Below are 27,582 nucleotides of genomic sequence, written 5' to 3' on the forward strand. Positions count from 1 at the left end.
AGTTCAAAGAAAAATCTAGGAATAGTCAAAGCTGTGACTTGTTGCTCATCTTCAATCAATTCATTTTTACGGTTTAAATTTTATAAAATCATATACTTTTTATAATTTATTTTATATTTTAGCTTCTTTTGTGAGCTTGCAAGGATTTAGATGAGAAAGTTCTCAAGGAACTTATTGAGTTGGGAAACCCATACTCACACCCATGAGATACCTGGATAGCTGGCAGGCTTTCTGGTACAATCCAACTCAGTTTTGGTATTAAGCAAACTGAGTCTTATTCCTGTTTCTACTACTCACTAGCTACGTGATTTTAGACAAGTTCCCTGTGGGTCTTGGCCTCGGGCTCTACACAATGAGGGTTAGTATACCTTCCTCATAAGGCTGTGAAGATGAAATCAGATGTTCAGCACAGTTTCTGGCACATGGTACACTTTGCACATTAAACGTATCTCAAGTAGTTCAGGCTGAAACTGCATTTACAGTTCATGCAGGCATGTTCATTAAATAGGTGAAGCTGGAATATTAGAGTAATTGGAAAAAGTGATGGGGTCTATGGCTCATTGGAGCATCCATGTACCACAGAAAACCTTTAAACGAATTTATTTATTTGCTTAAACAAAACACTGTACATGGAAAACAACACATCTGGAGTCCAAATACAGCCCTAATTTCTAGTTTTGGGCCCGTGGCAAGTAGAATGTGAAAAGACATGAAAAGAGTTGAGGGTTTCAGTGGACGGAATGTCTTCGAAAGCTACATCCAAGCTTGTAGTAATTACAATGCCTTCCCTGAAGTAGCCACTGGCTAACGCATACTTTATTCCTGTGCACAGCACTATGGGTATCTGATATTCTCATTTTACATTATTTTTATTTTTGGCCCACCTATTTCTTGTTAGAATGGAAACTCCATGAGGGTACAGACTTTGCTCCTCAGCCTGGCAAAAGAAGGTCTCCCATAAATATTTGTCGAGTGACTAAATGAAAGTTATTATTTGTTTCTGTGGATTTCTACACAGAATCACTGCTTTCAAATTCAGAATTTTAATTTCTGGAATTTAACAGGTTTATCTCAGCCCCTTGAATGATGACCCAGCTAGGAGAGCAATGTCTGACAGCCAGGTAATTCAATACAGGAATTAACAAATGGAGAATTAGTTTCAAAGGTGTTAGAAGAGGAACTGGATTTAGTAATTAATTGTAGGATGCCACTGTGCCCCCTGGGGCATAGTGACAAAGGGAGGAGGTGTTGTTGCTGGAGGCCAGGACCACCCAGCTGGGCCCACTGAGGAAAGGGCTCCCCAGGGAAGCCGGGCTCCAGAGCCCAGCTAGAGGTCAGAGAGCAAAGGAGCTGGGAATCCTAGCTGGCAGCTGCCCGTCCGCCCTGTGATGCAGAGAGGGGCAGGAGGAGGACCAGAACAGATCTGAACGCAAAGCGCGAAGGATCAGTGCAGCCTCAGTTTTAAAACATTAACACTTTAAAAAAACAAAAATGCATTAAATGTGTGACCGTAAAAGTAAAAAAACAAAACAAAACAAAAACCACAAACAAAAACCACGAATACTGACGGTGCAAGAACACACAGGGACCCAATCAAAGGCCAGGGCCTGAGCTGGCCCTCTATTATCTTCCCCCACTTTAAATGCTTTTGAGCATTCAACTAAAACAGGACTTTTGGGCCCCAAATACCTATGGACTATCTGGACACATGCACTTGAAAAGATAATTATTGAGGCCTGTACCTCCATGCCATTCTGATTCCTTACTCTGAGCTAACTCTACTTGGTAAAACTAGGAGACTATGTCTATAGCTAACCCTATGTGAACACACTTCTGAGCCTCTGGAGCGACAGTGTGTGTGTGTGTGTGTGTGTGTGTGTGTGTGTGTGTGTGTGATGTTATAACAAATACTTTAAGCATATACACATAGCTCACATTTTTCCCTTCACACATGACAGACTAGTCAGCAGAAATATTAATCTCTGTTTGTTGTCCTCTATTTTTCTCTCCCTTATTCCAAGAAGGCCTTTGTGTTCCTTTGCCTCAGGGGTGTTTATATCATGGTTTAAGTAGAAGTTGCCAGAAATACCACCTGCCCCCACCCTTCCTGACTTTTGTTTTCACTGAGAGCATGAAGTTAGGTCAACACGCTGGGGAGGAGGGCCCTGGGGCCAGGGGTGGAGGTGAAGGATTACAAGAAACAGTCAAGATAAACTGGAGGGGGAACTCTGCAGTTGAGACAGGAGGCTAGTCAGGACTAGTGAGGCCTGGGCTGAAATTCTGGGCAGGGGGTGGGATGGTGGTGGTGGGCGACAAGTCCTCAGTGCGGTGTCCCTCAGGAGGACAAATCATGCCCTAATTCTCAGCTTGTGCAGATACCCCCCCGGCCCCCCCCCCAGCCCATGTTAGGGAAAACAAAGCCATCATTTGATTTCAAAGGACCATTGGAGGCCAAAAAAGGGCCCAACAGCAGTGGACCAAAGTCCAGAGGGCCCCTCCAAATGTCCTGGATCTTTCCAAGGCTGGGGGCTGAGAGCCAGGGCAGAGGGAGCCTCAATCAAGGGTAAAATCTAATTTATTCCTGCACTAAGGGGTGAGGACTCAGATTTAGATCTATTTCAAATGTGAAAGCAAACAAACAAATAAGCTGATGTGCAATGTCTTGCGTCTGTATATCACAGCGGAATAATATTCACACCTGCTACACATTTAAATGTTTAAAAACTTAAGTTGCTGCTGCAGAGTTATAGCTCACGCCTTGGGCTTTCATCAGTAAATGCAGCTGTGAAATTGCTGGGGGTGGAGTGGGGCAGGGGGCTGGTGACATTATCCTTATCTCGGAGGTGGGCTTGCTGATAGTGAGACAGCACGAATGTCCCTTAGACTTGGGGGGACCAATCCCACATTCTACAGAGAAGGCAACAGAGCCGAGGCCCCAAATTCAAGGCAAAGATGCCACAGATTACAACAGTGGTTCCCAAGCTTCAGTCCTCATGTACTAGAGGCATGCTTCATTTGCCACATCTGCGCACCACCTGTACTAATATTTACCGAATATTTCTCTACATATGGACTCACGTTTATTACTTAAACAAATTTATTCTCACCCTAAACAACAATACTCGTGAAGGCACAAGGTTGGTGTGCTACATATACACATATCACACGTGCGCTTTTCAGTATGCATGCAATAAACACGAAACTACCAAAGAACAAATGTCCGTCTGTGCACGCCTTACGATTATGATTATGTCATGCTTCGTTAAGTGGCATAACTTAGCACAGTTTGGGGAACTGCATCACATGCATTTCTGTAAGAACTATCATTGCTCTGGGTGTTCAGATGGTATTTTCTCTTCCCTTTGATCAGAGCTTCCAGACTTTGATAGCCTTCTCATGATTATTGGTCTGAATACAAAATGCTACTGAGAGAGGGAATGAGGTGGCGGGGGGGGGGGGGGGGGCAAGGCGGGGAGAAAGGAAAGTCAGAAGGAGGAGGAAGAGATGAAATAATCAGGAGAGAAGGAGAGAGAAGAAAAAGAAAGATGCTCGGGCAAGAGATCCAACAATGACAGCATAGGAACCTCTGTATTTGGGTATTTTTGTAGGAGCAATGTAATCACACCCGGAAGTCTGTTTATCAAAAACACGGTTACCTCATCAAGAGGCAGTATTATCCCTAAACAATGGCACAAAGCTGGTCCCAAACATAAACCTGAAAATAAGAAGCATTTATGCTCTCATATTCCAGATTCTGCCAGAGCCTCTCAGAGTTCACCCCGTTACTTGGTCTTGGCCTTTTCGATCTATGGAGACTTACCACACAGCCAGCCCTCCCTCTGCACCTTCCCCACTCACCGTCCTTATCGGCTCAGGAAGAAATTTCTGCAAAGCTCTTCCTCTGGTCACTGATATCTGGGAACCAAATCCATTAAGATATTTTTGATACTTACTCATGCTATTTTGAATGTCTGGTGCACAGGAAGGAACTGATAAAAATAGAATTACAATGCCCTTACCGCCAAAGTAGCAAAGGGGCTGATTAAGATTGATGTCTGAATAAATATACAATAGCAGACCCAACATTTTAATAGCCTTTGATGGAAACAGAAAAAGAGTGCACTTTTCCCTGACTGTGTACATTTCTATTCCCTTACCAAGTACTTTTTTCCTAAAAGATGACTCCTCTTACTAGTATTTTCAAAGTCATGTAGAATAATAATGACAATAACATAAAATAATGACTAATATTCACTGAGAACTTACTGGATGACAGGCATGGTCTGGGAAGTTTACATGTGCTAACTCAACCCGATAGGGAGGCCTGGATACTGTTATTTCTTTTTCATAGATGAGGAAACTCAGAATTAGAGATGCTGCAATAGCATAACAGAGAGATCCAAGCCCAGTCCTGCTTCTCCAGATAAGTATATTAGCATGGGAGTTACTTAATCTCTGTTCATCCAGCCTCCACTGTAGTGAAAGGTATCTAAAATAAGGGGGTTTTGAGGACTAAATGAGATGTACGTAAAGTCTTTCAGAGAGTGCCTACCACAGAGTAAGCCCTCAAACACTACATCACCACCACCACCAACACCACCATCTTTCCTTCTTCCAAATCCTCCACTGATTAGAAGGAATATTCTCTCTCTCTCTCTCTCTCTCTCTCTCTCTCTCTCTCTCTCTCTCTCTCTCTCTCTCGTTATAATATATTAACCTTTCTTCTGTATGTTGTTGGATTTGATTTGCTAAATTTTGTCAAAGATTTTTTCTGTCTGTTCATGAGGCATATTATCACGTAATTTATTTTTTTTGGGGGGGGGCAGGAAATGCCTTTGTTAGATTTCGGTATTAATGTTATGCTAGCCATCAGATATTAAAAAAACATTCCCTCTTCCAATTTCTGCATTTATGCAAGTTTCTGATATTTCTTCTTTGTATGTGTGATGAAATTCATCATTAAAGCCACCTGGGCCTGAAGTTTTCTTGTTGAGAGGTTTTTGAAAATGAATTCTATTTCATTATTATATACAGGACTTTTCAAATTTTACGTTTTATCTTGTGTCTTTTTTTTTTTTTTTTAGTAAACTGTATATTTTTAAATTGTCCATTGCATCTAAATTTATTGGCATGAAGATAGTCATAATAATCTCTTATTATATTGTAACTAGAGGCCCGATGCATGAAATTCATGCAAGAGTAGGCCTTCCTTCCCCTGGCTACTGGTACTGGCTTCCCTCTGGCACCTGGGACCTGGACTTCTCTCTAGCTGCTGGCAGGCACCTGGGACCCAGGCTTCCCGCACAGCCCTGGCTTCGTCTGGAAGGTCGTCCGGAAGGATGTCCCATCTAATTAGCATATTATGCTTTTATTATTATAGATGTTTCTAAGAGCTGTAGTGATAACTCTTTCATTCTTGGTATTGGTGATTTATATTCTTTTTTTCCTTGATCAGTAGAGGTTTATCAGTTTTGCTGATCTTTTCAGAGGTCAAGTTTTAGCTTTGTTACTTTCTGTTTTCTATTTCACTGATTTCTGCTCTTACCTTCAGCAATTCCTTCATTCTAGTTACTTTGGAGTTGGTTTTGCTTTTCTTTTCCCAGGCTCCATAGATGGAAACCTGAGGTAATTGGCTCAGGTCTTTATTCTTTCCTAATATAAACATTAGAGCTAAAACTTTCCTTCTAAGCAGTGCTTTATCTGTACTTTGCAAAATGAAAATAGCAATTTTCATTGCTATTCATTCAATTTGAAATCATTACTAAATTTGGGCATCTATGACTCATTTAGAAGCATGTTGCTTAATTTCCAAATATTTGGAGTTTTCAAATGTGTCTTGTTACTGATCTCTAACCAAATTTCATTGTCTTGAGGGAATGATTTTAGACTTTAATGTGTGTGTGTGTGTGTGTGTGTGTGTGTGTGTGTGTGTGTGTGTGTATATATATATATACCTACTGGGGATGTGCCTGCAACCCAGGTACATGCCCTTGACTGGAATTGAACCTGGGACCCATCAGTCCACAGGCCGACATTCCATCCACTGAGCCAAACGGGTTAGGGCAGACTTTAATGTTTTTAGATTTACTGAAACGTGTTTTATGGTCCAGCATATAGTCTACCTTGGTGAAAGGACCATATGCACTTGAAAAGAATGTAGTTGGGTAAAGAGTTCCACAAATATCAATTAGGCCAAAGTGGTTAGTGATGTTGTTCAGATCCTTGTATGTTTTGCTGATTTTTTTTTTGGGGGGGGGGGCGGTCGTCTAGGTTTACAATCAATTAATGAGAGAGATGTGTTAAAATCTATTATGGAATTGTCTCTTTCTCCCTTTAACAATGTCAATATTTGCTTCATGTATTTCTAAGGTCCAATGTTAAGGATATATTTATGACTGTTATGTCTTTCTGATGAACTGATCCTTTTATCATTATGTATGTCCCTCTTTATCTATGGTAATACTCTTCTTCTTAAAGTATATATAATGTGATATTAATTGGGCTATTCCAGCCTTCTTATACTTGCCATATGCCTGGTACACCTTTTCCCATCTATTTACATCAACCTATTTGTAGCTTATATTTGAAGTGCATCTTTATACTTAAAATGTGTCTTTTTAAAATAAAATGTAGGTGTTTTCTTATTTATTCAAATAACCTCTGCCTTTTAAATTCATTTCATGTAATTATTCATGTGAGCAGATATAGGTCATCTCTTATTTATTTTCATTTGTCCTTTGTTTTGTTTTAAAATATGTTTTTTATTGATTTGATAGAGAGAGAGAGAAAGAGAGAGAGAGAGAGAGAGAGAGAGAGAGAGAGAGTGAGAGAGATGGAAACATTGATGAGGGAGGGACATTATTGATTGGCTGCCTTCTGCACACTCCATACTGGGAATTAAGCCTGCAACCTAGGCATGTGCCCTGAATGGGAATCGAACCAGAAACCTCTTGGTTCCTGGGTCAACATTCAACCATTGATCCACACCAGCCAGGCTCTTTATCCTCTGTTTTTTGTTCTTCTCTTCATCCTTCCTGGCTTTTTTTTTTTTGTATTAGTTAAAATTTTTGGAATTCCATTTTACCAATTGGCTTCTAAACTATATTTTTAGGGGTTATTCTAGGTTTATAGTATACATCTTTAACATTATACAGCCAAGTTAGAATAATATTGTACCATTTCACATAAAATGTAAAAGTCTTGCAATCATGTAAGTCTCCTTACATTATTATATGACATAGTTGTCATAGCCCATCTACAAATGTTATGAACACAAGAATATAACCAGTCATATGCAGTTTTGAACATAATCAGTGGGAAAGTAGATTTTTATATCCATCTAGATATAAACCATTCGTTCCCGAAGATCTGAGTTCTCCTCTTGTCTCATTTCCCTTCAAACTGAAAAATGTCCTTTCGCACTGCTTGTGTGCTTGTGGTTTGGGTTTGGTAACAATAACTTTCCTTTATTTCTTTATTGGAAAATATTATTTTGTGTTTAGTCTTCAAGGATATTTTCATTGCCTGTAGAATTCTGGGTTCACTGTTTTTTGCCCTCCACGATTTCTGATAAGAAGTTTGATGCCATTTAAATCAATGTTCCCCTATAGCAGTGGTTGGTAAACTGCGGCTCCCAAGCCACATGCGGCTCTTTGGCCCCTTGAGTGTGGCTCTTCCACAAAATACCGACTTCTGCGCATGGGCCACGAAGTTTCAATCGCAATGTACAGGCACGCCCGCATGTGGTATTTTGTGGAAAAGCCACACTCAAGGGGCCAAAGAGCCGCATGTGGCTCGAGATCCGCAGTTTGCCGACCACTGCCCTATAGGAAATGAGTTGTTTTTCATCTCGCTGCCTAAACTATTTTCTTTGGTTTTCAGCAATTTGACTATGATATCCCTATGCATAGTTTACTTGATATTTTTCCCTATATGGAGTCCAGTGGGCTTCTTAATCTGTAAATGTATGCCTTTCACCAAATTTGGGGATTTGGGAGCATTATTTCTTCAAATAAATTTTTGGTTCTACTCTCTCTTCTCCTATGGGTCTCAATTTTCCTTTATATTAGACCTTTGATATTGTCCAATAGATACCTGACAGAGCTATTAATTTTTGCAATAATTTTTATTCTCTTCTTTAGACTGTATAATTTCCATTAATCAAGCATGGAGTTCATCCACTCTTTTTTCTTTCTTTTGGTCTATCTGCTATTAAACCCATGCAATGAATGATGTATCCAGGCATTATACCTTTTCCAAAATTTCTACTTGGTTCCTTATTTTTTATGTCACTTCCGATATTTTCTAGCTTTCTATTCACTACAAATATATTTTCAACCCTCACTTAGCATAATTATAAGAGCTGCTTTAAAATCCTTTTCTGATAATTCTGTGATTCATCTTAAGGTTGGCCTCTGCTGATTGTCTTCTGCCTTGACAATGGCCCTCCCACATGTCAATTAATACTGTCTATTTTGGAGGTTATGTTGTGGAGACTCTGGATTGTGTTATATTTCTCTGAAGAATGTTCATGATTTGTTTCAGCGGCAATTCACTTGGCTAGAATCAAACTCTAAACTCTGTGGTGGGTGGTGTAGTTCAGTTCTCAGTTCAGATTGCATTCAATCTGTCCATGCATGTGTGGCTCAGGAGTCGCCCAGAGACCTGGGCAGAGTTTATATACAGATTTGGGGGCTCCTTCTAGTTCTTTTTTTTTCTGAAACTCTCCCTCACTTGTTGGTAGCTTTGGTTATTCTAAACTCTTTCAAATAGTTCCTCCTGCCAAAAAAAAAAAAAGGAGTGCAGGCTCTCCTTTAGAATTTTAGCCACCCCATGCCATAACTCTAACTATGGCTGCCCTCAGGGCAAAACCAAAGAAATGGAAAACTCACTTTATGCCAGTTGCTTCCTCTAAGAGTCAAATCCCCTCCAAAAATCTCCCTGTTTGTGTGTTTGTTCTCTAAAGCCTTAGGTGTTATTTTTTGGATTTCCCTCCCCAGAATTTATAGTTATTTGTGGATGGTTCAATCTGTTAGGCGTTTATTCTTTCATAATCATAGCAGAAACTCAAAGTATCATTTTTATAAAGTTCTACACCAATATTTAGATATGTGTTCATTAAGATACATCTAAAAGAGCTAAAAAAGGATAAAGATAAAGTTCAAATTAATTTGCCCCTAGAGAAAAAAGATAGAGGGAAACACCATAATAATACAAATTATTGTCTGAGTTCTAGTGCTCTGGCTGTGTGTGTGGGCTAAAGGTTGTTCACTACATTATTCAGAAAAGGATAAATAACACGATAATAATAGGGCTATGCAGAGACCCGCGATGGCCGTGTGTCATGAACCGAGGACTTTGATAAATTTAATTCTGTCCACCTAAAAACAAATGTGCACAGAGTCCTCATCTTGCCCTTAGACTCCTGAAAAGTCTCAATACCGACATGATTCTGAGAAGCTCCAGTCACAGGGCCTATGAAATAGCTAAGGATTTATGAGATTCATTGATAGGTGAAATTTATGGGCCATTCAAATTTAGGCACATCTTGGACACATGGTTAATAATGAGAACCCCCCTAAATAACGTTGTGGTTTGAATGAGAAGGATAAAAAGACAAAACCAGGCATGTGTGTATTGTTTCTTTGTTCACAATACGTACAGGCTGTCTGAGACAGGAAAAGTTCCGAAGGGTTTAGAAGCAAGGAATAACAATGAAAAGAGACTGAGCATAAGAACGCTGAAGCATTGTCAAGGCAGGAGAAACCTTCAGCTTGCATGCTTAAAAGCTTGTCCACATGTCAGGGACCGTGGGACATTTTCCCAGAGGGGACTGGACAGGGAGCCTCTCTGGTCTTAGGATCTTAAACTAGGCTGAATGGAACACCAGGGAATATGCTGGAGGAAGGGAGATCACACTGGCCAAAGGGGTGGAAAAAGTGATGTAATCAGAGTTCTTTCCCATCTCTAATTTTATGACTCTCTGTAAAAAAGAAGAATTCAAACCACTTCAAAATAAGATCATCGGAGACCTGGCTTGAAGACTGGATCTATTGAGAAAGAAGTTGATAAAGACCTACTTTCCTGGTTGATAATCACATACCATGCTAAAATATACCTTCACCTGACTACTGCTTCGTAGCAAATACAGGGTAAATTTATAAACGAACACAGACGACTTCTCTGGGAATCGGGCACAGCAGGGGGATAACCCGCAAACAATACCACTCAAAATTAGGGCTCTGTTTCCCAACAACCAAAAGCTTGGCAAATCACGCCCCATGTTTTATTTCTCAGGATGCTTAAAAGAGCACAACAGAAGGCCCTTTTTCTCCTGCTTGCTACCTGGGTTGATTTTAAGGACTCTCAAGGACAAACCACTAGAGCAGTGGTTCTCAACCTTCTGGCCCTTTAAATACAGTTCCTCATGTTGTGACCCAACCATAAAATTATTTTCGTTGCTACTTCATAACTAATGTTGCTACTGTTATGAATCGTAATGTAAATATCTGATATGCAGGATGGTCTCAGGCGACCCCTGTGAAAGGGTCGTTCGACCGCCAAAGGGGTCGCGACCCACAGGTTGAGAACTGCTGCACTAGAGAAAAGAAGTACCGTTAGATTTTATTTTCTTTTTTCCTACTTGTGGCCATTAATAGTAAATTGTCTGTATTTTACCAAGTCAAAGGGGGAAACATCCTTTTTGTTGCTTTCACTGAAACATCCATGAAAACACATTTTAAAAGCTTAACTTTATAAAAGTACATTTGTGTGTGTGTGTGTGTGTGTGTGTGTGTGTGTAAAAAGGGGACTGAGAAATTTGCTAATTGCAATCAAATTCAAATCTCCAATCCAGTGAATACCCCTGTGGGTGTGAGGAAATGGCGCCTCTTTGGGGAAAGGTAATCCTAATTATGTGGCATGCTAGAGAGGCACCCAAGTTTATGTCAGGAGCAGATGCTGATAAGATATGCTCCAAAGGAATCGTGTCTGGACTGTTTCAACTGGGAGGGTGTTGGCGTAATGTTGGTATTTAGCTGTGATCTAGAGGCCAGCAAAGGTTAGGTCGGACAAAGCAGAGCCTAATGAAGCTGCTAGTGTCTGGGGTGAAGGAGCCACAAAGCCTTTCAAATTAGCAGCTGAATACTGACACTCATTAGTGATTATATATGCAAGGGCTGCAACTTAAGCCCCAGCCACTAAAACAGCCTAGCCGCTCTGCATACACACAAAGAAATAAAGTATGTACAAAAATAAAGAACTGGAACCTTTTCAATGTCTTCCCTTTCGCATTTTGACATTTTCCTTTAAAAAAAAAAAATTGACAGGACTGCAGTTACCTTCCAATTTGGTACTGAAATAATTACCACCACGACTAAAATGAGACTTCATTTATTTTTAAATCAAGGAAGGTCTAGTCACAAATTGCTTCTGCTAAGTTCTGTACAAGACATAATACACTCTTGTTAACTAACAAAACCAATAAATCAGGCTGAAGCACTTATTAAAGTATCTTGCAGCACTAAATTTATCACTGATGACAAATTTAATTTGGGACTGTGACAGTTTGCTCCGTGCATGTACAGTACTCCAACAGATTTCTTTAATTTGGGGGGAGAAGGGGCCTGCAGAATGGTCATTGCTGAAATTTACTAGAAATTTTTAGAGATGTAAAAGAATTCCAATAGGAAACTGTGTTTTTCCCACAGCGTCACTGTCCTTAGGAAAAGTTATGCATTCAAGTTCCTTTCCAGCCAATTCTATCATTCGACGTTAGAGTTAGCAGAATTTTAAAAATGGTGATAATGAGCATTTTACGAAGCAATTTATAATCATCACTCAGTTAACCCACACTCTATCTCCATGGTTAGGTCACTGCTTGTCCCTTGCTAATGAAGATAAGAAAACTGAGAAACGGACTTTCTCCCTATCTAACAGGTAGAATAATTTCAATCTGTGGCACAAGGGAGGGTGGGAAGAAAAAAAAGAAAGGACAATCACAAAATTGTGCTGGGTGTTATGGTTAGTCAACACTGTAGTTCATATTCTCCCTTTAAGTATCAAATGAGAATTACATCCCAAATACACATGAAGTTATTATTAATAGGCAACTTTTGCTCAACAACATACTTCTAGATTATCTAATATGAATAATGCCTTATTTTCTCTTCCAGTCAACTGCCCTGTGCAGCTTATTGTATAACACAGCCAGGCTACACAAGTTATATTTTCTATAAACTTTTCCTCCTCCTAAACCACAGCTCTGCAATTGTACATTAGCATTTTCTTACTGTCTTTTCAAACGGTATTTTCTTTCTTGACAATGCAATCAGCATATAAAAACCAAATTTCACCGCCTGGTCCCGTTTAATGCAAACTGAACACCCTAAACCCCAGCCTGACAAGGGGAATGCGTTAAGCTCCGGGACAAAAGCATCCGAGTCAACCTGTTTTGCAGACTGATTAATAGAAACAAGCTCCAAGGACTAATCACAAGTCGAGCGAGCCCTGTTTTGCAGATTAATAGAACAAAGACACCCGAGAGGAGGGGAGGTTACAGCACCGGAATACAAATAAGCAAAGGTAGGCACCAGGCTTTCCTCCACTGAAGTCACGTCCTATAAAGCCAGACCCACAGACCTCAAGTCCCAGGGTGCCATGTTCAGGGATAAACCAAAACATGGCACCAAAGAGGTCTGGGTTCCCTCCATCACCCCAGCACTGAATGAACCATCTAGGCGCCACCTTCTATGGAGATTCTGATGTAAAAGAGGAAACAACATTCTTCCTCAGAATGAGGCTGGCCCTTGGTGCTCTGGGGAATCCTTCCATGTCACCCCGGCAAACCACAGCACTTGTTGATTAGGATGGACGCTACCACCTCCCCAGCAATGGTAATCTGTGAAGTGTGTGTGTACGCCCAGGCCCACAAATAGACAGGAACTATACACACAGGGTCAGCATAATGTTAGAAGAGAGTTCATTGCAAAATTACCCCTCAACACAGATTTTACAAGAGAATGTGGCCTTTTTTTCCTGACTGTAAAAAACAAAGACTTGCCCACTGTAAGAATATTCAAAATCCCTCGGAAGTAGAAAGAAAGAAAGGAAAAAAAAAAAGAACATGCATAAGGGAACATCGCTGTTTCACTTGTGGTGTAGTACCTCTCAGTTTTCATTTTCTCTGTATATTTATATGTTTTTGGTAATGCTATGAGCCCTCTGTATATTTTTAGTGGAGATATGGCTTTTGAAGTGCTTACTGCTAAATATGAGAAGAAAAACATATCACTGCTCTCTGATGACTGATGCTAATTCTTGAATGACTTAAAACCAGGTGAATGTGTGAATTTTTACTGGAATTGTTCAGTTTTCATCTGTGTGCGTATCTGGTTCACTGAAGAGAGTTTACACAGCTTGGGAAACAATCTTCAGGAATTTAGATGTCTGGCTTTTTGCTGTTGTTCTGTTTTTTTTTGTCTCGGTCCCAAGAAGAGGATTAGGTTCAATGGACAAAGAGAATGCATTTTCCCCTGGCATACTTGTATTCCGCTTTATCAATAATCTGATTATTCTGTTTATTGCAATAATCGAGGAGGGAAAAACATTTGTAATGAAGACCATAAATATCAACAGTTACAAATCTCCAAACTGACTTCTGTGTACTGTTAAGCCTGTGGTCTTCAGGCCAACCGAACTGCAGAATTCCAAAGCAGTGATCCTGTTTCTCTCAGGCTTTTCAGAACAGAGTTCAAACTCCACAGAAGGTCATTTCTATAGCAAATAACCTAAAAAGCAATACCCTTGATACCCTTCTTGGTATCAGATTTTCCCTTTAATAGAAATACTGAACAGCATATAAACAGGGTTTTTGAATGTACGAAGGTGCTCAGTAACCTGAAAATTCCCTCGCCTTTCATGGGCCTGTCTCTGAAGCTGCTGCAAGCCACAACTATACAGAACTCGTCTCCGTAAAGAGCTATTTAAAAGCACAGAGGTCAAGGCCACACACTCCCTTAGGTTTCCTCCCATTTTTCCTACTCATGCTGCTGGACCAATAGGTAAATTCTTCTCCTTGCAGAAGTATATCTTTTTAAAGGAGAGGCTGAATTTGGATTAGAAAATAAACTAATCTTTGCTGTTTCATGTGGGGGGGGAAAAAGAGAGAGAAGCATGAGGAATGTACACTAGCTGAGGCATCGTAAGCATAGCCTAAAACCCTCATTCTTTAATGCTTCCTCTGTATTAATTTATATAAACAATATAAAAGCAAACCCTACAAATGGAGCTTCTGAAATTTCTTTTCCACAGTATTTTTCCCCTTAAGTCATAACACCAAAGGGTAAGAAGTAAAAAAAAATGTAATGAAGTGGCTAATAATTGCCCAGTGGCATTATTTCCAAATAGTTTTGCCATTATCAATTTGTGCATAGGTGTTAGTCTAGCATCTTTTGTTTATTCTGAAAAGATCAAAGCAAGAAGGTGTTTTCTATTGATTCTTCATTCAAAATAAAAACAGAGGCCAGATGATGGCTAGTGAATTGGGGATTAGACTTTTAAATCATGAATGCAATAAAAAGTCCCCCCCTCCCCCAGCCTAAAACTTGTCTTCTATAATCCTCTTTTTAGAACCAGGATACTCTGAGCCATTTCTCATCGCTCATAAAGCCTTGTGTGGCATGAAAACTCAGAACATATTGGACTCAGTGTTCAGATTGAATATGTCCCATAATTTCAATACATACAGTAGCTTGAAATGTAGTGAGAAAAAAATAGAGTAATCTCCAGTTATGAAGCCAGGCAGGCATCAGAACCACTTAGTCTTAAGTGCAATCATTTTGTACACAGTATGTTAAAAAAAAAAAAAGTGCACAGCCAATTTTAGGAAAAAAATGGAAAACCAGTGTGCCTAATCTGGACTATTTTTTTTTTACCCTTGCAAACATAGTATTGGTTTTACTTAGTCTTCAGTGTTGATTTACTAGGAGTTCATATGAAATTTTAGCACCACTTTTTAAAAAATGTGAGCTATCCTAAACCCACATGCCAGACATTTAGACCTGAAAGTATCTAAATTACCCAATAAATATCACCAGCACCTTCAAAGGCTGTCTTGGGAAGTTGTATTCTGGGAAGGATCTTATTTACACTAGCTAGTTCTTAACTATTTTCTCCAATTTCCCTTTTATATACCAAGTGCTTCTCTTTGTTGACTTTTCATTTTTCACTGAAAATTTCATACTTGGACATTACTAGTCATAGTAACTGTATTTACACTTTAACTAAGTCGATCTTTTCTAATATATGAACAAAACTTATATCCCCTCCTGAATTAATGCAGATTTGTAATTCATCTTTTCTACATTTTACAGAATGTAGACACATTCTGTTAATGCAGAGGCTGTCAAATTTGTCACTAATTTCCTGTGTAAGCAGTCCTCATGGAACATTCCACATTCAATTTATAGTCCCCATCCAAGATTACCTTTATTTTTCTTGGGTGAAAACACAGTACCAAGTGTTACTGATATATTCAAAACGATATTCATGTAAGTGACCTTAAAAATGCCCATATGTCTTCATTTAACAGACATCCATTCACTCTTCTATGTCTTTTGACTTAGTGCAGCTGATATATGGAGTTCCTTCCTTAAACAGTTTGCAGTTATCCAGATCATAAGCAACTTGCTGTGCAAAGAAACTGTAGAACAATTGCTTTTAGAAATACTCTCTCTCTTTCTCATACACACACAAACAGGGGTAACCATTTTGCTAGACTAAGTTTTCTATTCACCTCATTTCTGCTCCTTTTTATTCTCCCCTTCTACACTGGTATACCATCATAAATAAAGAAAAAGAGACAACCAAGATGGCAGCATAGGTAAACATCTGTACTTGCTGCCTCTCACAACCACATCAAAACTACAACTAAAAGACAAAACAAATATCATCCAGAACCACAGGGAAGTCGCTGGCTGAGTGGAAGTTCTACAACTAGAAGGAAAGAAAAAAACGCATGGAGACTGGTAGGAGGTGTGAAGGTGCGGAGGTGCGAAGGTGTGCATGAAACGGGCCAGCAACTGGGTGCGCTGCTGTATTTTTCAATCAGGAGAAAGATATAAGCTCCCGATTGCTCTGAACTCCAGTTCCGGGAGAGACTCTGGGGGCCCAGACTCATACAGAGAGAAACTGGACTGTCTGGCATCGGGCTGGAACACAAGGGCGGCTTTCTCTCAGAGGTGCTCGCAGCGATCACTGCTCCTACATGGGGCCGCAGGACACAGAAACCCGGGGACCTCTCCGGAGCAGGGCTGACTGGCAGCCATTGCTGTTTACTCTGCCCTGGTGATTCCCTGAGACCCTGCCCCACCCAATTTACAACCCCACCCAATTTACAACCCCACCCAAGCTGTGTGCAGCGGCTTTTGCATATCAATGGCCTGTCCTTTTGCTACCTAAAACCTAACAAACTGCAGCTGGGTCAGAGAGCTCCAAAGCTTCCAAAAGAAGGCCTAAGGCCTGGCAGCAGCAGCCTGCATTGCTTCACAGCTGGGTCTCATCTGGGCACTTCCAAACCCCAAGCAAAGAGAATATAGAGTTCAAAACCACGGTTATAAGGTTACTCAAGAGTCTTCTAGAAATCTCCAAGAAATTTAGTGAGACCCTCAAGGATATCAAAAAGGACCAATCAGAAATTAAGAATACACTGACTGAAATAAAGAATAATATACAGAGATCCAACAGTAGAGGATCCCAAGAATCAAGTCAAAGATTTGAAATACGAAGAAGCAAAAAACACCCAACCGAAAGCAAAAGGTAAAAAGAATCCAAAAATGCGAGGATAGTGTAAGGAGCCTCTGGGACAGCTTCAAGCGTACCAACATCCAAATTATGGGGTGCCAGAAGAAGAGAGAGAGCAAGATATTGAAAACCTATTTGAAGAAATAATGACAGAAAACTTCCCCTACCTGGTGAAAGAAATAGACTTACAAGTCCAGGAAGCGCAGAGAACCCCAAACAAAAGGAATCCAAAGAGGACCACACCAAGACACATCATAATTAAAATGCCAAGGGCAAAAGACGAAGAGAGAATCTTAAAAGCAGCAAGAGAAAAACAGTCAGTTACCTACAAGGGAGTACCCATACAACTGTCAGCTGATTTCTCAACAGAAACTATGCAGGCCAGAAGGGAGTGGCAAGAAATATTCAAAGTGATGAATACCAAGAACCTACAACCAAGATTACTCTACCCAGCAAAGCTATCATTTAGAATTGAAGGTCAGATAAAGAGCTTCACCAACAAGAAAAAGCTAAAGGAGTTCATCACTACCAAACCAGTATTATATGTAATGCTGAAGGGTAATCTTTAGGAAGAGGAAGAATGCCCTAACCAATTTGGCTCAGTGGATAGAGAGTCAGCCTGTGGACTCAAGGGTCCCAGGTTCGATTCCAGTCAAGGGCATGTACCTTGGTTGCAGACACATCCCCAGTAGGGAGTGTACAGGAGGCAGCTGATTGATGTTTCTCTCTCATTGATGTTTCTAACTCTCTATCCTTCTCCCTTCCTCTGTGTAAAAAATCAATAAAATATATTTTTAAAAAAATGAAGAGGAAGAAGAAAAAGGTAAAGATAAAAATTATGAACAACAAAGTGACAACAAATACATATCTATCAACAAGTGAATCTAAAACTCAAGTGAATGAAAAATCTGATGAACAGAATAAACTGGTGAATATAATAGAATCAGGGGCATAGAAAGGGAGTGGACTGACCATTCTTGGGGGAAAGGAGGTGTGGGGGGTGCAGGAAGAGATTAGACAAAAATCTTACACTTATGGACGCGGACAGTGTGGGGAGGCTAAGGGCATGGGGTGGGGGTGGGAACCGGGTGGAGGGGAGCTATGGGGAAAAAAGAGGAACAACTATAATAATCTGAACAATAAAGATTTATTAAAAGAAAAAGAAAAACAAACAGCCCTGGTCAGTGACTCAGTTGGTTGGAACATCATCCCATACACCAAAAAGGCTGCAGATTTGATTCCCGGTCAAGGCAATAACTAGGTTTTGGGTTCAATCTCTGGTAGAGGTACATCTTGGAGGCAAATAATCAACGTTTCTCTCTCACACTGATATTCCTCTCTCTCTCTCTCTCTCTCTCTCTCTCTCTCTCTCTCTCTCTCTCTCTCCTCTCTCCTTTCCTCTCTCTCTAAAATCAATGAACATATCCTGGGGTGAGGATTACAAAACAAAACAAAAGCAAACAAACAAAAAACCTAGCCATTACAAAACTACACAATTGCTACTTTTCAGGGAAGAAAATAATACTTACTGAGCATTTCCTGAGTGCCAGAATCTTAGCACCATCATTACATTTTAATTTCATGAAATATATACTGAATAGTAAAAAAAGAAAAAGAAAAAGAAAAAAAAGGCTGTGGGGTTGAACTTCTTGGGAAATGAGCATCCTTGGGTAAGTTATTTAACTTGTAGAACCAATTTTATCACGACCCATGTGGGGTTTGTAAAATTACCTTCTCTATAGGGTTGCTGTGAGGCTTCGAAACAATGTTATATGAAGTACCTGTATGTAGGTGATGCTCAATACATAGTAATTATTATTTGCATACCCATTTGACAGATGAATTTGCAGTTCAGGGAAATGAAATAACAAGGTAAGTGAGTTAAAGGAACTTACGTAGTTGCCTGAACTCACTTGTGAGAACATCTGAGCTATAGGGGAGAAGTGCGCCCCGGGAAGGCAAAGCAGCAGCAGTGTATGGGAATCTGGCAAAGATGGGTCAAGACTGTCAATGGAGCCCTAGAGGACTCCCTATCTGGTAACACCTGGAGAAATTCACACTACACTTAGTGTTCAGAGTATAAAGTGAGAAATCCATGTTTGCCAAATAGCTTGAAAATAAATGGCACAGAATCTACATGACTTCAGTTTAACTCTAAGAATTCAACCACTGAGAATTCCACCGTTGCAAAAAGAGAATATGAAATACTTGATAACTGGTTTCTAATGTCCAAAAGACTTGCTGAGGGCCCATCTGGTTTAGCTTCCTACCAAACTCACACCTCATGCTGACTTCCTTTACCGGAGCTTGGAGATGCAGTCTCCAACTCTAACGGAGATTTCCATGCTGCTCACAACCTGGAGATAAGGCATCTGAGGGGAAAAGATGGCAATGAAGAGCCTAAAACTATTGTTGGAGCCTTCCTTTGAAGACTCTAACTGCTTTCAAGTTAAGTTTGTCCAACTACTCCCATTCTTCACCTTGACTAAACCTACACACCTGGAGAGATGCTACTATGCTTTCTGTATTGTTGAATGTTCAGGAAGTATCTAGATCTGTTCATGAAGCTCATGAATATAATTTAGCACTCTGTTTGATTCCATTACATTCTACCACCTCTGGTCCTCCTTGTAGATTGGTGGCTATGCTAGATCTTGTAATGGAAATACTTTCTTTCCTTTTGTAACTGGGTGTCTCATCTGTGTAGACCTTCAGTCCATCAACCACGGGCACATGTCTACTGCCACCACCCTTACTCATCCATTCATTCAGCAGATATGGACTTAGCATCCACTCCATGCCAGCACTGGGCTAGCCTAGGGTATGCCTAGAGAACAAAGCCAACAGGATTTCTGCCCTCATGGAGCTTACAGCCACTGTAGCATCCCTTCTACCCACCAGCAGCAGCTCTGGGTTAAAAAGAAAGCTGTCAGTTTAACATGAGAGGTTGAAAGAACACTCGGCAGCCAGCCAGCTGGGTCTCAACGTGAAGGTCCAGGCCTTCTCTGTAGCCTGCTGTCTGGACTCTCGCCAGGCCTGACTTCAGTGGGGGCATGTGGCCAGCGTTTTCTTCTCGGTGCATATGCCCAGGGCTGCTGTCTCTCTCACCTGCTACTTGGTTCCTGGGAGGGAAAAAGCCACATGCACCTCACACCCGCCCCCGATGGGTGTGCAAAGCAAACAGAAGCTGTCTCTATGGAGCAGCAACACCAGAAGGACCTGGTCCAGATCTTACAAGAAGTAGATTATTCATTTTTAAAACCCTAGTTTCTAGAGTACACCATGTAAGAGATAATGGATCGTCCCTTGGTTCTGTCACCTCCACATTCCTATTTCCCCCCACAGGCACCTTATCACTGGGTCCTGAGAGCTCCTGAAGCTTACCTGCTTGGACTTTTGTCTTCCCTTTTTGTCACTAGATGGACACAGCCGAGAGCTCTAAGTGGCTACTTCCTGCATTGCCTCAGGTCAAGGAGCAGAGGGACATCAGCGGTTACTAGGATACCCTGGTTTAGTCTAAAGAACTCAGCAAAGGAACTCGGTATTCTAGCCCCTCTTTTCCCCAAACTAACTCTGTGACTTTGGGCACGTCACCTTCTCTGTTAAAAACTCTATCTTGATCTCCTGCGTCAACATGGGACAATGCCAAGGAGACCTATAAACACTTGTAAATGCTGGTTATTGTTGCTTTCAATACATACTCTGCTGATTCTGATTGCTTAGAATTGTTTTTCTACTTAAATTTTAATTACTTAGGATGATTGTGAAGCCCAAATGTGATAGCACGTGAAAACTCTTGAGTGAAAAATACCATCCAAATGTCAGTTTATTATTGTTGTCTGCTGATTGATTTTGTCTCTCAGAATGCACAGGCAAAAACGTAAGGTATGCCAGTGGCTGATACACAACCAACACTTACTTCTATGCCCCATCTGTCTATACAACCACCACCAACACATCAGAGAAAGGCACAGGACAGGCCTCCCAGGTTTGGACAGAGTGGGAAGGAATGGAGGTAGGAGGTGGCTTCAACATCACCAGGTCTGCATACACTGCCTTTCGAAATGGTAGATGCTGACACGGCCGTCAATGGGAGGTAGGAAGCCAAGGGATTGGCTTTGCTTTCTCCTTTTTCAAATAAACAGGGCAATTGTCAAACCATAAGTGAATCGGACCCCGGGCAGCTTTAAGAGCAGTCAGCTGTATTCTGAAACAGGCAAAAATGTAAACAGAGCCTGAAACTTTAGAGCAGGACAGGCCTGACCATAGGTTTCATTATGGGAGAGTCTGTGGGCCCTGAGCCAAGAAAAATGAAATGCTAGCCTGGGCCTTTAAACAGAATCATGTAAAAGCAGAGTGCATATTTGTTTAGCACACACACACACACACACACACGCACACACACGCACACACACATACACTCACACACACAGACCTTTTCTGTGCCAATACCTTTCTGAACCCTCCTGAATAAAAGCCGGAATCCTGGGAACGTGGTACAGAACCAACATTGTGTGTATAGTTCTGGTTCTTTGGTGTGAAAGGGTTTTCCTGCTGAATATGGAGATGTTTGTGTGGTTTTTTTAATCTCCTCCTCCTCCTCCTTCTTCTTTCTTTGGCCAAGTTAATGACAAAGTATGACTGCGATCATAAAATAAATGAGCCCATTCCACCGATCCCCAAATCTGAATTCTATCATATGAACTGCCAATTGGTTTTCGAGTCCGCTCACTCAATATCTGCTGTTAATTTGTTTGCTATTTTGAGAACTTGAAGACTGTCATCAAAGTACATGATGCATTACAAAACTTATAATTGGAAATTAAAACATCTGACGCTTTTCCGACGGGGTAAACATAAAGCACTCTTGCACTGAACAGAACAAGGAAACGTGAGCAACCGTGTGGCTGTTGGTATGCAGGCACAATTACCAATGCCGAAGAGTGGAATCAACACTTAACTCCCACTTTGAAAAATGCCGAGAAAATTACATCTCAATGAATGAATGAACTCAACATGTTTATGATCCTAAATGGGGGGAAGCAAGAAGGGGAGGCCGGGTCCTACTCACACTTTCTTTGAAAATGCAACTCTATGGGCTTTCTCTTGCTATTTCAGCCGTTTTAGAATTACGCTGCCTAGGCTCCAGATCTAATTTTCCTGCTGCAGAAGTTAAGGCACTTCCTCCACAGTTACTAAATCTGACAAATTACACCTGGGTCTACTCTAACATGAAAAAGTGTGCTCTTTGTTCCTGACCCCTTGGTCAGCCCAGAGATCAAATTCCTGCACGTCGGAAAGCCCCACTCATATTCATTAAAAGCCACGGGAGACCGGCTCTGCACTGCTGTGGAAGAGGGGACCGAGGTGCAGGCTGCTGCTGAACCCCACAACCGCTCTGCTCAGAGCAATATAGACTCTACTTTTGGTAGCTGGGCTGCTGGTCAATTAGCACCTGGATTTTTTTTCTCTCTAAACAGTACCTTAGAAACAAAAGAGCAGCTGAAATCAGAAAAAAAAAAAAAGAAAAAGAAAAGGAAGGGGCTAGTGAGTGTTTAAATGCCAAGTTCCATGAGTGAGTTTGCCAAAACTTGCTTGCGCTAAAATGCTGGCTGCACAGAACAGTAACCAAAAATACAAAAAATGATTCAAAAATGCCACTGTCCCTCTACCCTGGCCAGACAAGCAGTTTGTTACCACAGTGGCTAATACTGGACAGATCAGAGTGTTGTCTCCTCTTTCTAACCATCCTCAGCCTTTGGAAAAGACATTACAGAGCTGAGTGATCGTAAAGAGGAAATCAGGAAGAATCTTGGCGGCAGAGAATCAACAAGAGGGATACAAGAAAGCCACAAGCTTTCCTGTGGGGACAGCAAAGTCCTAGGGGGACCTAGCTGCCTGCAACACAGACCCTCTTCTTCTGTCCCCCGAGGAGGGGGAGAAAAACATAACAGGAGAAGTTAAGAAAAGGTGTGGCTGAACTGCGGCTCCCAAAGACGACAGCACATCCTGCCTGATCCCTTTCTTTAAGATTCCTGGAATAACAAGATGGTGAAGGAAAATAGACAGAAGCCACAAGAAGCTGTCAAAAGGCCTCTTGAGGCAGGGGTGTCCCCAGGAAGGCATCAACTTTCATCCTCCTTCCAGGGGAGCACCTTTCTCCCTGGACAAGTCACCCCACTTACAACGTCTTCAGTGTGGGCCACTGAATTTCCCCAGACCCAACAAACCATATCCAACTGCCTCCCTTGGGCATCTAAGGAGTAGTGTGCACTCCAATTGTAAACACACGTGAAAGCGCTGCAGTTGTCTGTTATTTTCCACATACATGTTCCCACTACATGGTAAGTCAGGAGATACTGCTTTCATCCTCCCTGATCTTTAGAAAACTCTCCTTACATGTTTATAACTTGTAATATTACAAGCTGTAAGCATGTAATGAATGTGGACTAATATTCCTTTCCTGTAGGAGACCAAGTCACATTTTTTAGATACATGAGTCATAGCTATCTTCCTGGTCAGATGGCAATTACTTTTGAGAAACCCATGACAGGATGGAAATCTTTAGTATCTAGGTTCTTATTTTGATTTCTGTTTTATCGATTAGCACCACTTGCAAACCAGCAAATCAGAGAACTTAATATTTCCTCAAAAAAAAGTCATTGGAAAGGCATACAAATCAAATGTAAACCTGTTCCCAAAGTTTTTTTTTGGGGGGGGGGGGTTTACAAGATCTAATGGGTTACTAAGCAAGCATTCACCAATGGGAGAATCTCAGGGAAGGAAAAACCTAACTTCTGAAGTGAGAAAAGTGGTAACTTAGCTTCTAGTTGAATTCTTAATAGCGAAAGAAGTTAAAAAATGTATATAAGATATTAAAATAATAAAGCAGGCCCACAAAATCCCGACTTTGAAGATTCTGACTTTGGTGACATTACAGTGAGTGGCACAGGAAGAGACCAGTGCAGAACCCATTGCCCCTGTTTTTGACAAGAGAGAAGTTAAGAGATTCACCTTGTCACCCAATCAGCAGAGGCTAGAACCCACCCCATCAGACTCCTAGTGCAATAGTCTTTGTATGGAGTGGACAAAGGTACAAAATAGACTGGAAACACCAACCCCACTATATCAGTAATAGCTCCTCAAAGGCTTACTCGATGCCAGGAAGTCTTCTGCGTGCTGCGGATGCATTAACTCATCTATCCTAACAACCGCGTGAGGGACGTCAGGCTGCTACCTCCCACTTCAGAGATGAGCAAACAGATGCATGGAGATGTTCAGAAACGCACTCCAGGTCCCCAGAGCTGAGTAAATGGGATATATGGTAAAATCTGCCCTCCCTGAACAGAAATGCTCCTGGAAGCTTCCCTAAGTCAGTGTTCAGATGATCAACAGTCCTGGGAATATTAATTTGGACAAAACAGCATCACAATAAGATCCAAATTCCTGAAGCCTCCAAAATATAGGATGCGACTGAAATTTCCTTTTCACCAACCTCTGCATTTTTTCGTAAAAAGACAAAGTAGCAACAATTCCTATGGATGAGACAAATTCCACGTAGAGATCTCCTTTGCTGTAGTGAGGTGCTAGGCAGGAGGTAGTTCAAACTTTCTGGAAACCCCAACAAAATATGTACAAAACCAACCTCAAGACAACATTTCAGATGGCTAATGGTGCCTATTTTCTTGTCTTTACCACCTTTTCCAATATTCAAATAAAATTCCTGAATAATATGAATCCAGTGCAGACATAAACTTTGTCCGAAGTTTGTACCACCACCAAACATGAATTACCTGTCATCACATCCCATATTTGAATTACAATGGTATGTTTTTTATTTCTTGAGATGCTCCAAAATCTGCCCTAGCATCCAAAATCTCATTCATCACAGCCCTAATCTGATTTAGTTAAACCAGACGCTACACAGGTCTGGGTCTGCACAGAGAGGGAGGAAGTTTGTTTGCTATCATCACTTCCGCAACTATCAACCCAGGGATCTCGGAAAGTTCTGCATGTTCAGGAGTAGCCTTCAATCTTCTGTGCCCTTTGAAGATTTTTCTGAAATCATCTGAAGTTATTGAATAAATGACCAGGACTCCACACAGAGCTTCTCTGTCAGTCAGAGGTCATGCCTCAGCTACCAGAGAGTCAGGAAGAAGTGGCTGAAACGCTCCCTCTCTCTCCTACTGTTTACCCAGAAATGCTCATATCAACCTCCCACTCTACCCTGAGGTTCGTTTTCAGGTTCCTGTTTAATAAGACTAGTTTCTGCTGTTTATTCTCTTTTCCCTTTACTGCCTTCTCACATATAAAGTAATTAATTGATATACATCAAGAAAGCTGGGTATAGCCACTGCAGATAATAACCTTTGATTCCCACACCATGACCACCGCCACCCAGCCATTCCATGTACCCTGCCATCAGACTCAAATCAGGAGGCTGCCATTTGGTACCTGTGTGATTCCTGAGCAGTTCCTTAACCTTTCTGTGCCCGAGTTTTCTCATCTGCCAAATAAGAATCATAACAGTGCCTATCTCTTAAAGAAAGGTCTTTTGAATAAAGGAGATGCTAGATATAAATAGGATTTAGAATAGTGCCTGGCATACATAGTAAGGACTCAGTTAAGAGTTCAAAACCATTGCCAGGCTCATTTTAACACAGATATACTTCCTGTATCCACTCATCAGTCCTTTCGGATGCCAAATAAAATAGAAAATATCTCAACTTTCTATGCTATAGAGGACAAACCGAACTGTCAAATGCGGTAGCCAATCTGAATGTACTCTCTTTGTCCTCTTCCAGCCTTAACCTGCAACTCCTGGGGCAGGGCTGGAGTACTTCTCCAGGTTGGGTGGGTAAAAATTAATTCTTCTGCTCTACATACACATGGAACGCTTAAAAATTACATAAATTATAAAAATCCAAGACTTGTTTGATATGGATGATCTGAACTGTCCCATTTTAAAGATGAAAAATCTGGCTCTGAAGGCTCCAGACCCTATAAATACTTAGCGGCAGAGCCAAGGCCAGAAAAGTATTAATTATTATCCTAATAAAACCACCTAAATCCATTGCAAATGTCACGTGACTTAATCTTCATCATAACGCTCTAAAGTGGGTATTATTTTCACCCCCTTAGAGATGCAGACACTGGGGCTCAAACTCTGTCAATTAGCGTCTTCAAAACCAGACAACTGATGACTGGTAGAGCCAAGGTCAACATACTTCTTGACTGGCCCCAAAGAATATGCCCCTGCTCCCAGCTTTCTAGATCTCAGTGCTGAGGACTCTAGGACTGAGCTCGCAGCCTGTGACTCCCTCACTGCTGCTGCATCTGCTTTTGAAAAACACGGACTCCTGGGCTCCACTTCAGGAAGCAGAATCGGTCTCCGTGGGCACGGCTTCAAAATCTGTATTTCGTCAGAGTTAGTGATTCTGATGTATTAGTCAGAGTTGAGAAACCCCAATCTAAGCAAGGTATTTCATGAGTGCTCCAGTGATCAGCTGAGAGGGAAACGAGTGACCGAAGGCGGATGGAATGTTCAGTGTAGCTGAATCTGCACGGAGAGGAACAATGGAGACCTTGCCCCAAATCCATCTGTGTCCCACTGAGGCACAAGGAAGCCTCACCCACATCTGCCAAAGCCCAGCTCCCATCGATATTGCCTAAAGACATCTGCCTCACAATGCAAACAATAAACACGGCCCTCCCCAGGCCCTCCCCAGCAGTGCCAGACGACCGTGTTCTGTCCGAAAATCAGCAAGAAGGTTTCTTTGCAGCCTCGTCCTTTCCATTAAAGCACCAAAGTCTGCATGCACCACGCTTTCTTAGCGCTGAGCAATTCAGAGGGCAAGACTCTTCAAACGAACACTTACCAAGGTGCACCGTATATCCTGAATCCCTTCACTGTTACCTCCGAGTCTTGTAAGTAAATACTGTTTGTCAGGAGGGACTGAACGTTGTCAAAGTCCTCTGGTTTCAATTTGGACACAGAGGGGAAACGGTAGTAGTCCTGTTTAACGAGGTCTGCCATGAATTCCTTATCAAATGTCAGTTCATGATTCCCAGCAATCACTATTTTATATTCATAGGGCAGGTTTCCTGAAAGAAGAAGAAGAAAAAAAAGAGCACCAATTAGCACGTTCATTTCCCATCACGAAGTACAACAGCCGAGATTGCGTGATTAGCAGCCAGTATGCCCAAATGAAATAGCTCATGCATTCCTTTATATTTCCATGGGAACCAAAATTTATGACTACTCCTTTATGCTAACAAAAATGACAATAAATGGGAAATGGAAAGCTTCTAAGAAGCTAAAAAGCTACTAAGAAGACATTAAGTTTCTGGTTCCATTTCCCTCTTCTGTATGCTGCAGAGTCACTGTGATGAATCCAGCAAAAAACACTTTAATCACGATCCTTAAAAGAGGTCTGGACTTGGTTTAGTCCTCAAAAAATAAGCAGACCACACTGTAAGGCATGTAGACATAGAATCACTATGTTTTATGCCTGAAACCAATATAATATTGTACGCCAACCGTACTTTAATAAAATATATGTCAACCAACTATTCTTAACAACTTAGATAACCGCTAGATTTTTTAACATATCCTTCATATAAAAAACGTGGCACAGCCAAGCATTCCACAATTTAAACAAATGAAAGGAACTCCGTAATACAATTTCATATGTAAGTTAAAGTCTACCTTTGGACTCAGGGATAAAAAGAACATTAATAATGCCTCTCCCTCCCCCCCCCCCCATTAGCAGGCTAACTTTC

At 41.1% G+C, this 27,582-nt stretch overlaps 1 protein-coding gene across 4 annotated transcripts in view; it reads right to left on the bottom strand.

The window, feature by feature from the left end:
• MPPED2 (metallophosphoesterase domain containing 2) overlaps window positions 1-27,582 on the bottom strand; it is a 176,275-nt gene that overhangs the window by 55,049 nt on the left and 93,644 nt on the right. For all 4 annotated transcript variants that reach the window (XM_059709189.1, XM_059709193.1, XM_059709191.1 and 1 more), the window contains exon 4: window positions 26,679-26,904. In XM_059709189.1, coding sequence (XP_059565172.1) covers window positions 26,679-26,904 — 226 coding nt within the window. The remainder of the gene's footprint in view (window positions 1-26,678; window positions 26,905-27,582) is intronic.

The sequence above is a fragment of the Myotis daubentonii genome, chromosome 9 (genome assembly GCF_963259705.1).
Source record: "Myotis daubentonii chromosome 9, mMyoDau2.1, whole genome shotgun sequence".
Classification (NCBI taxonomy): Eukaryota; Metazoa; Chordata; class Mammalia; order Chiroptera; family Vespertilionidae; genus Myotis; species Myotis daubentonii.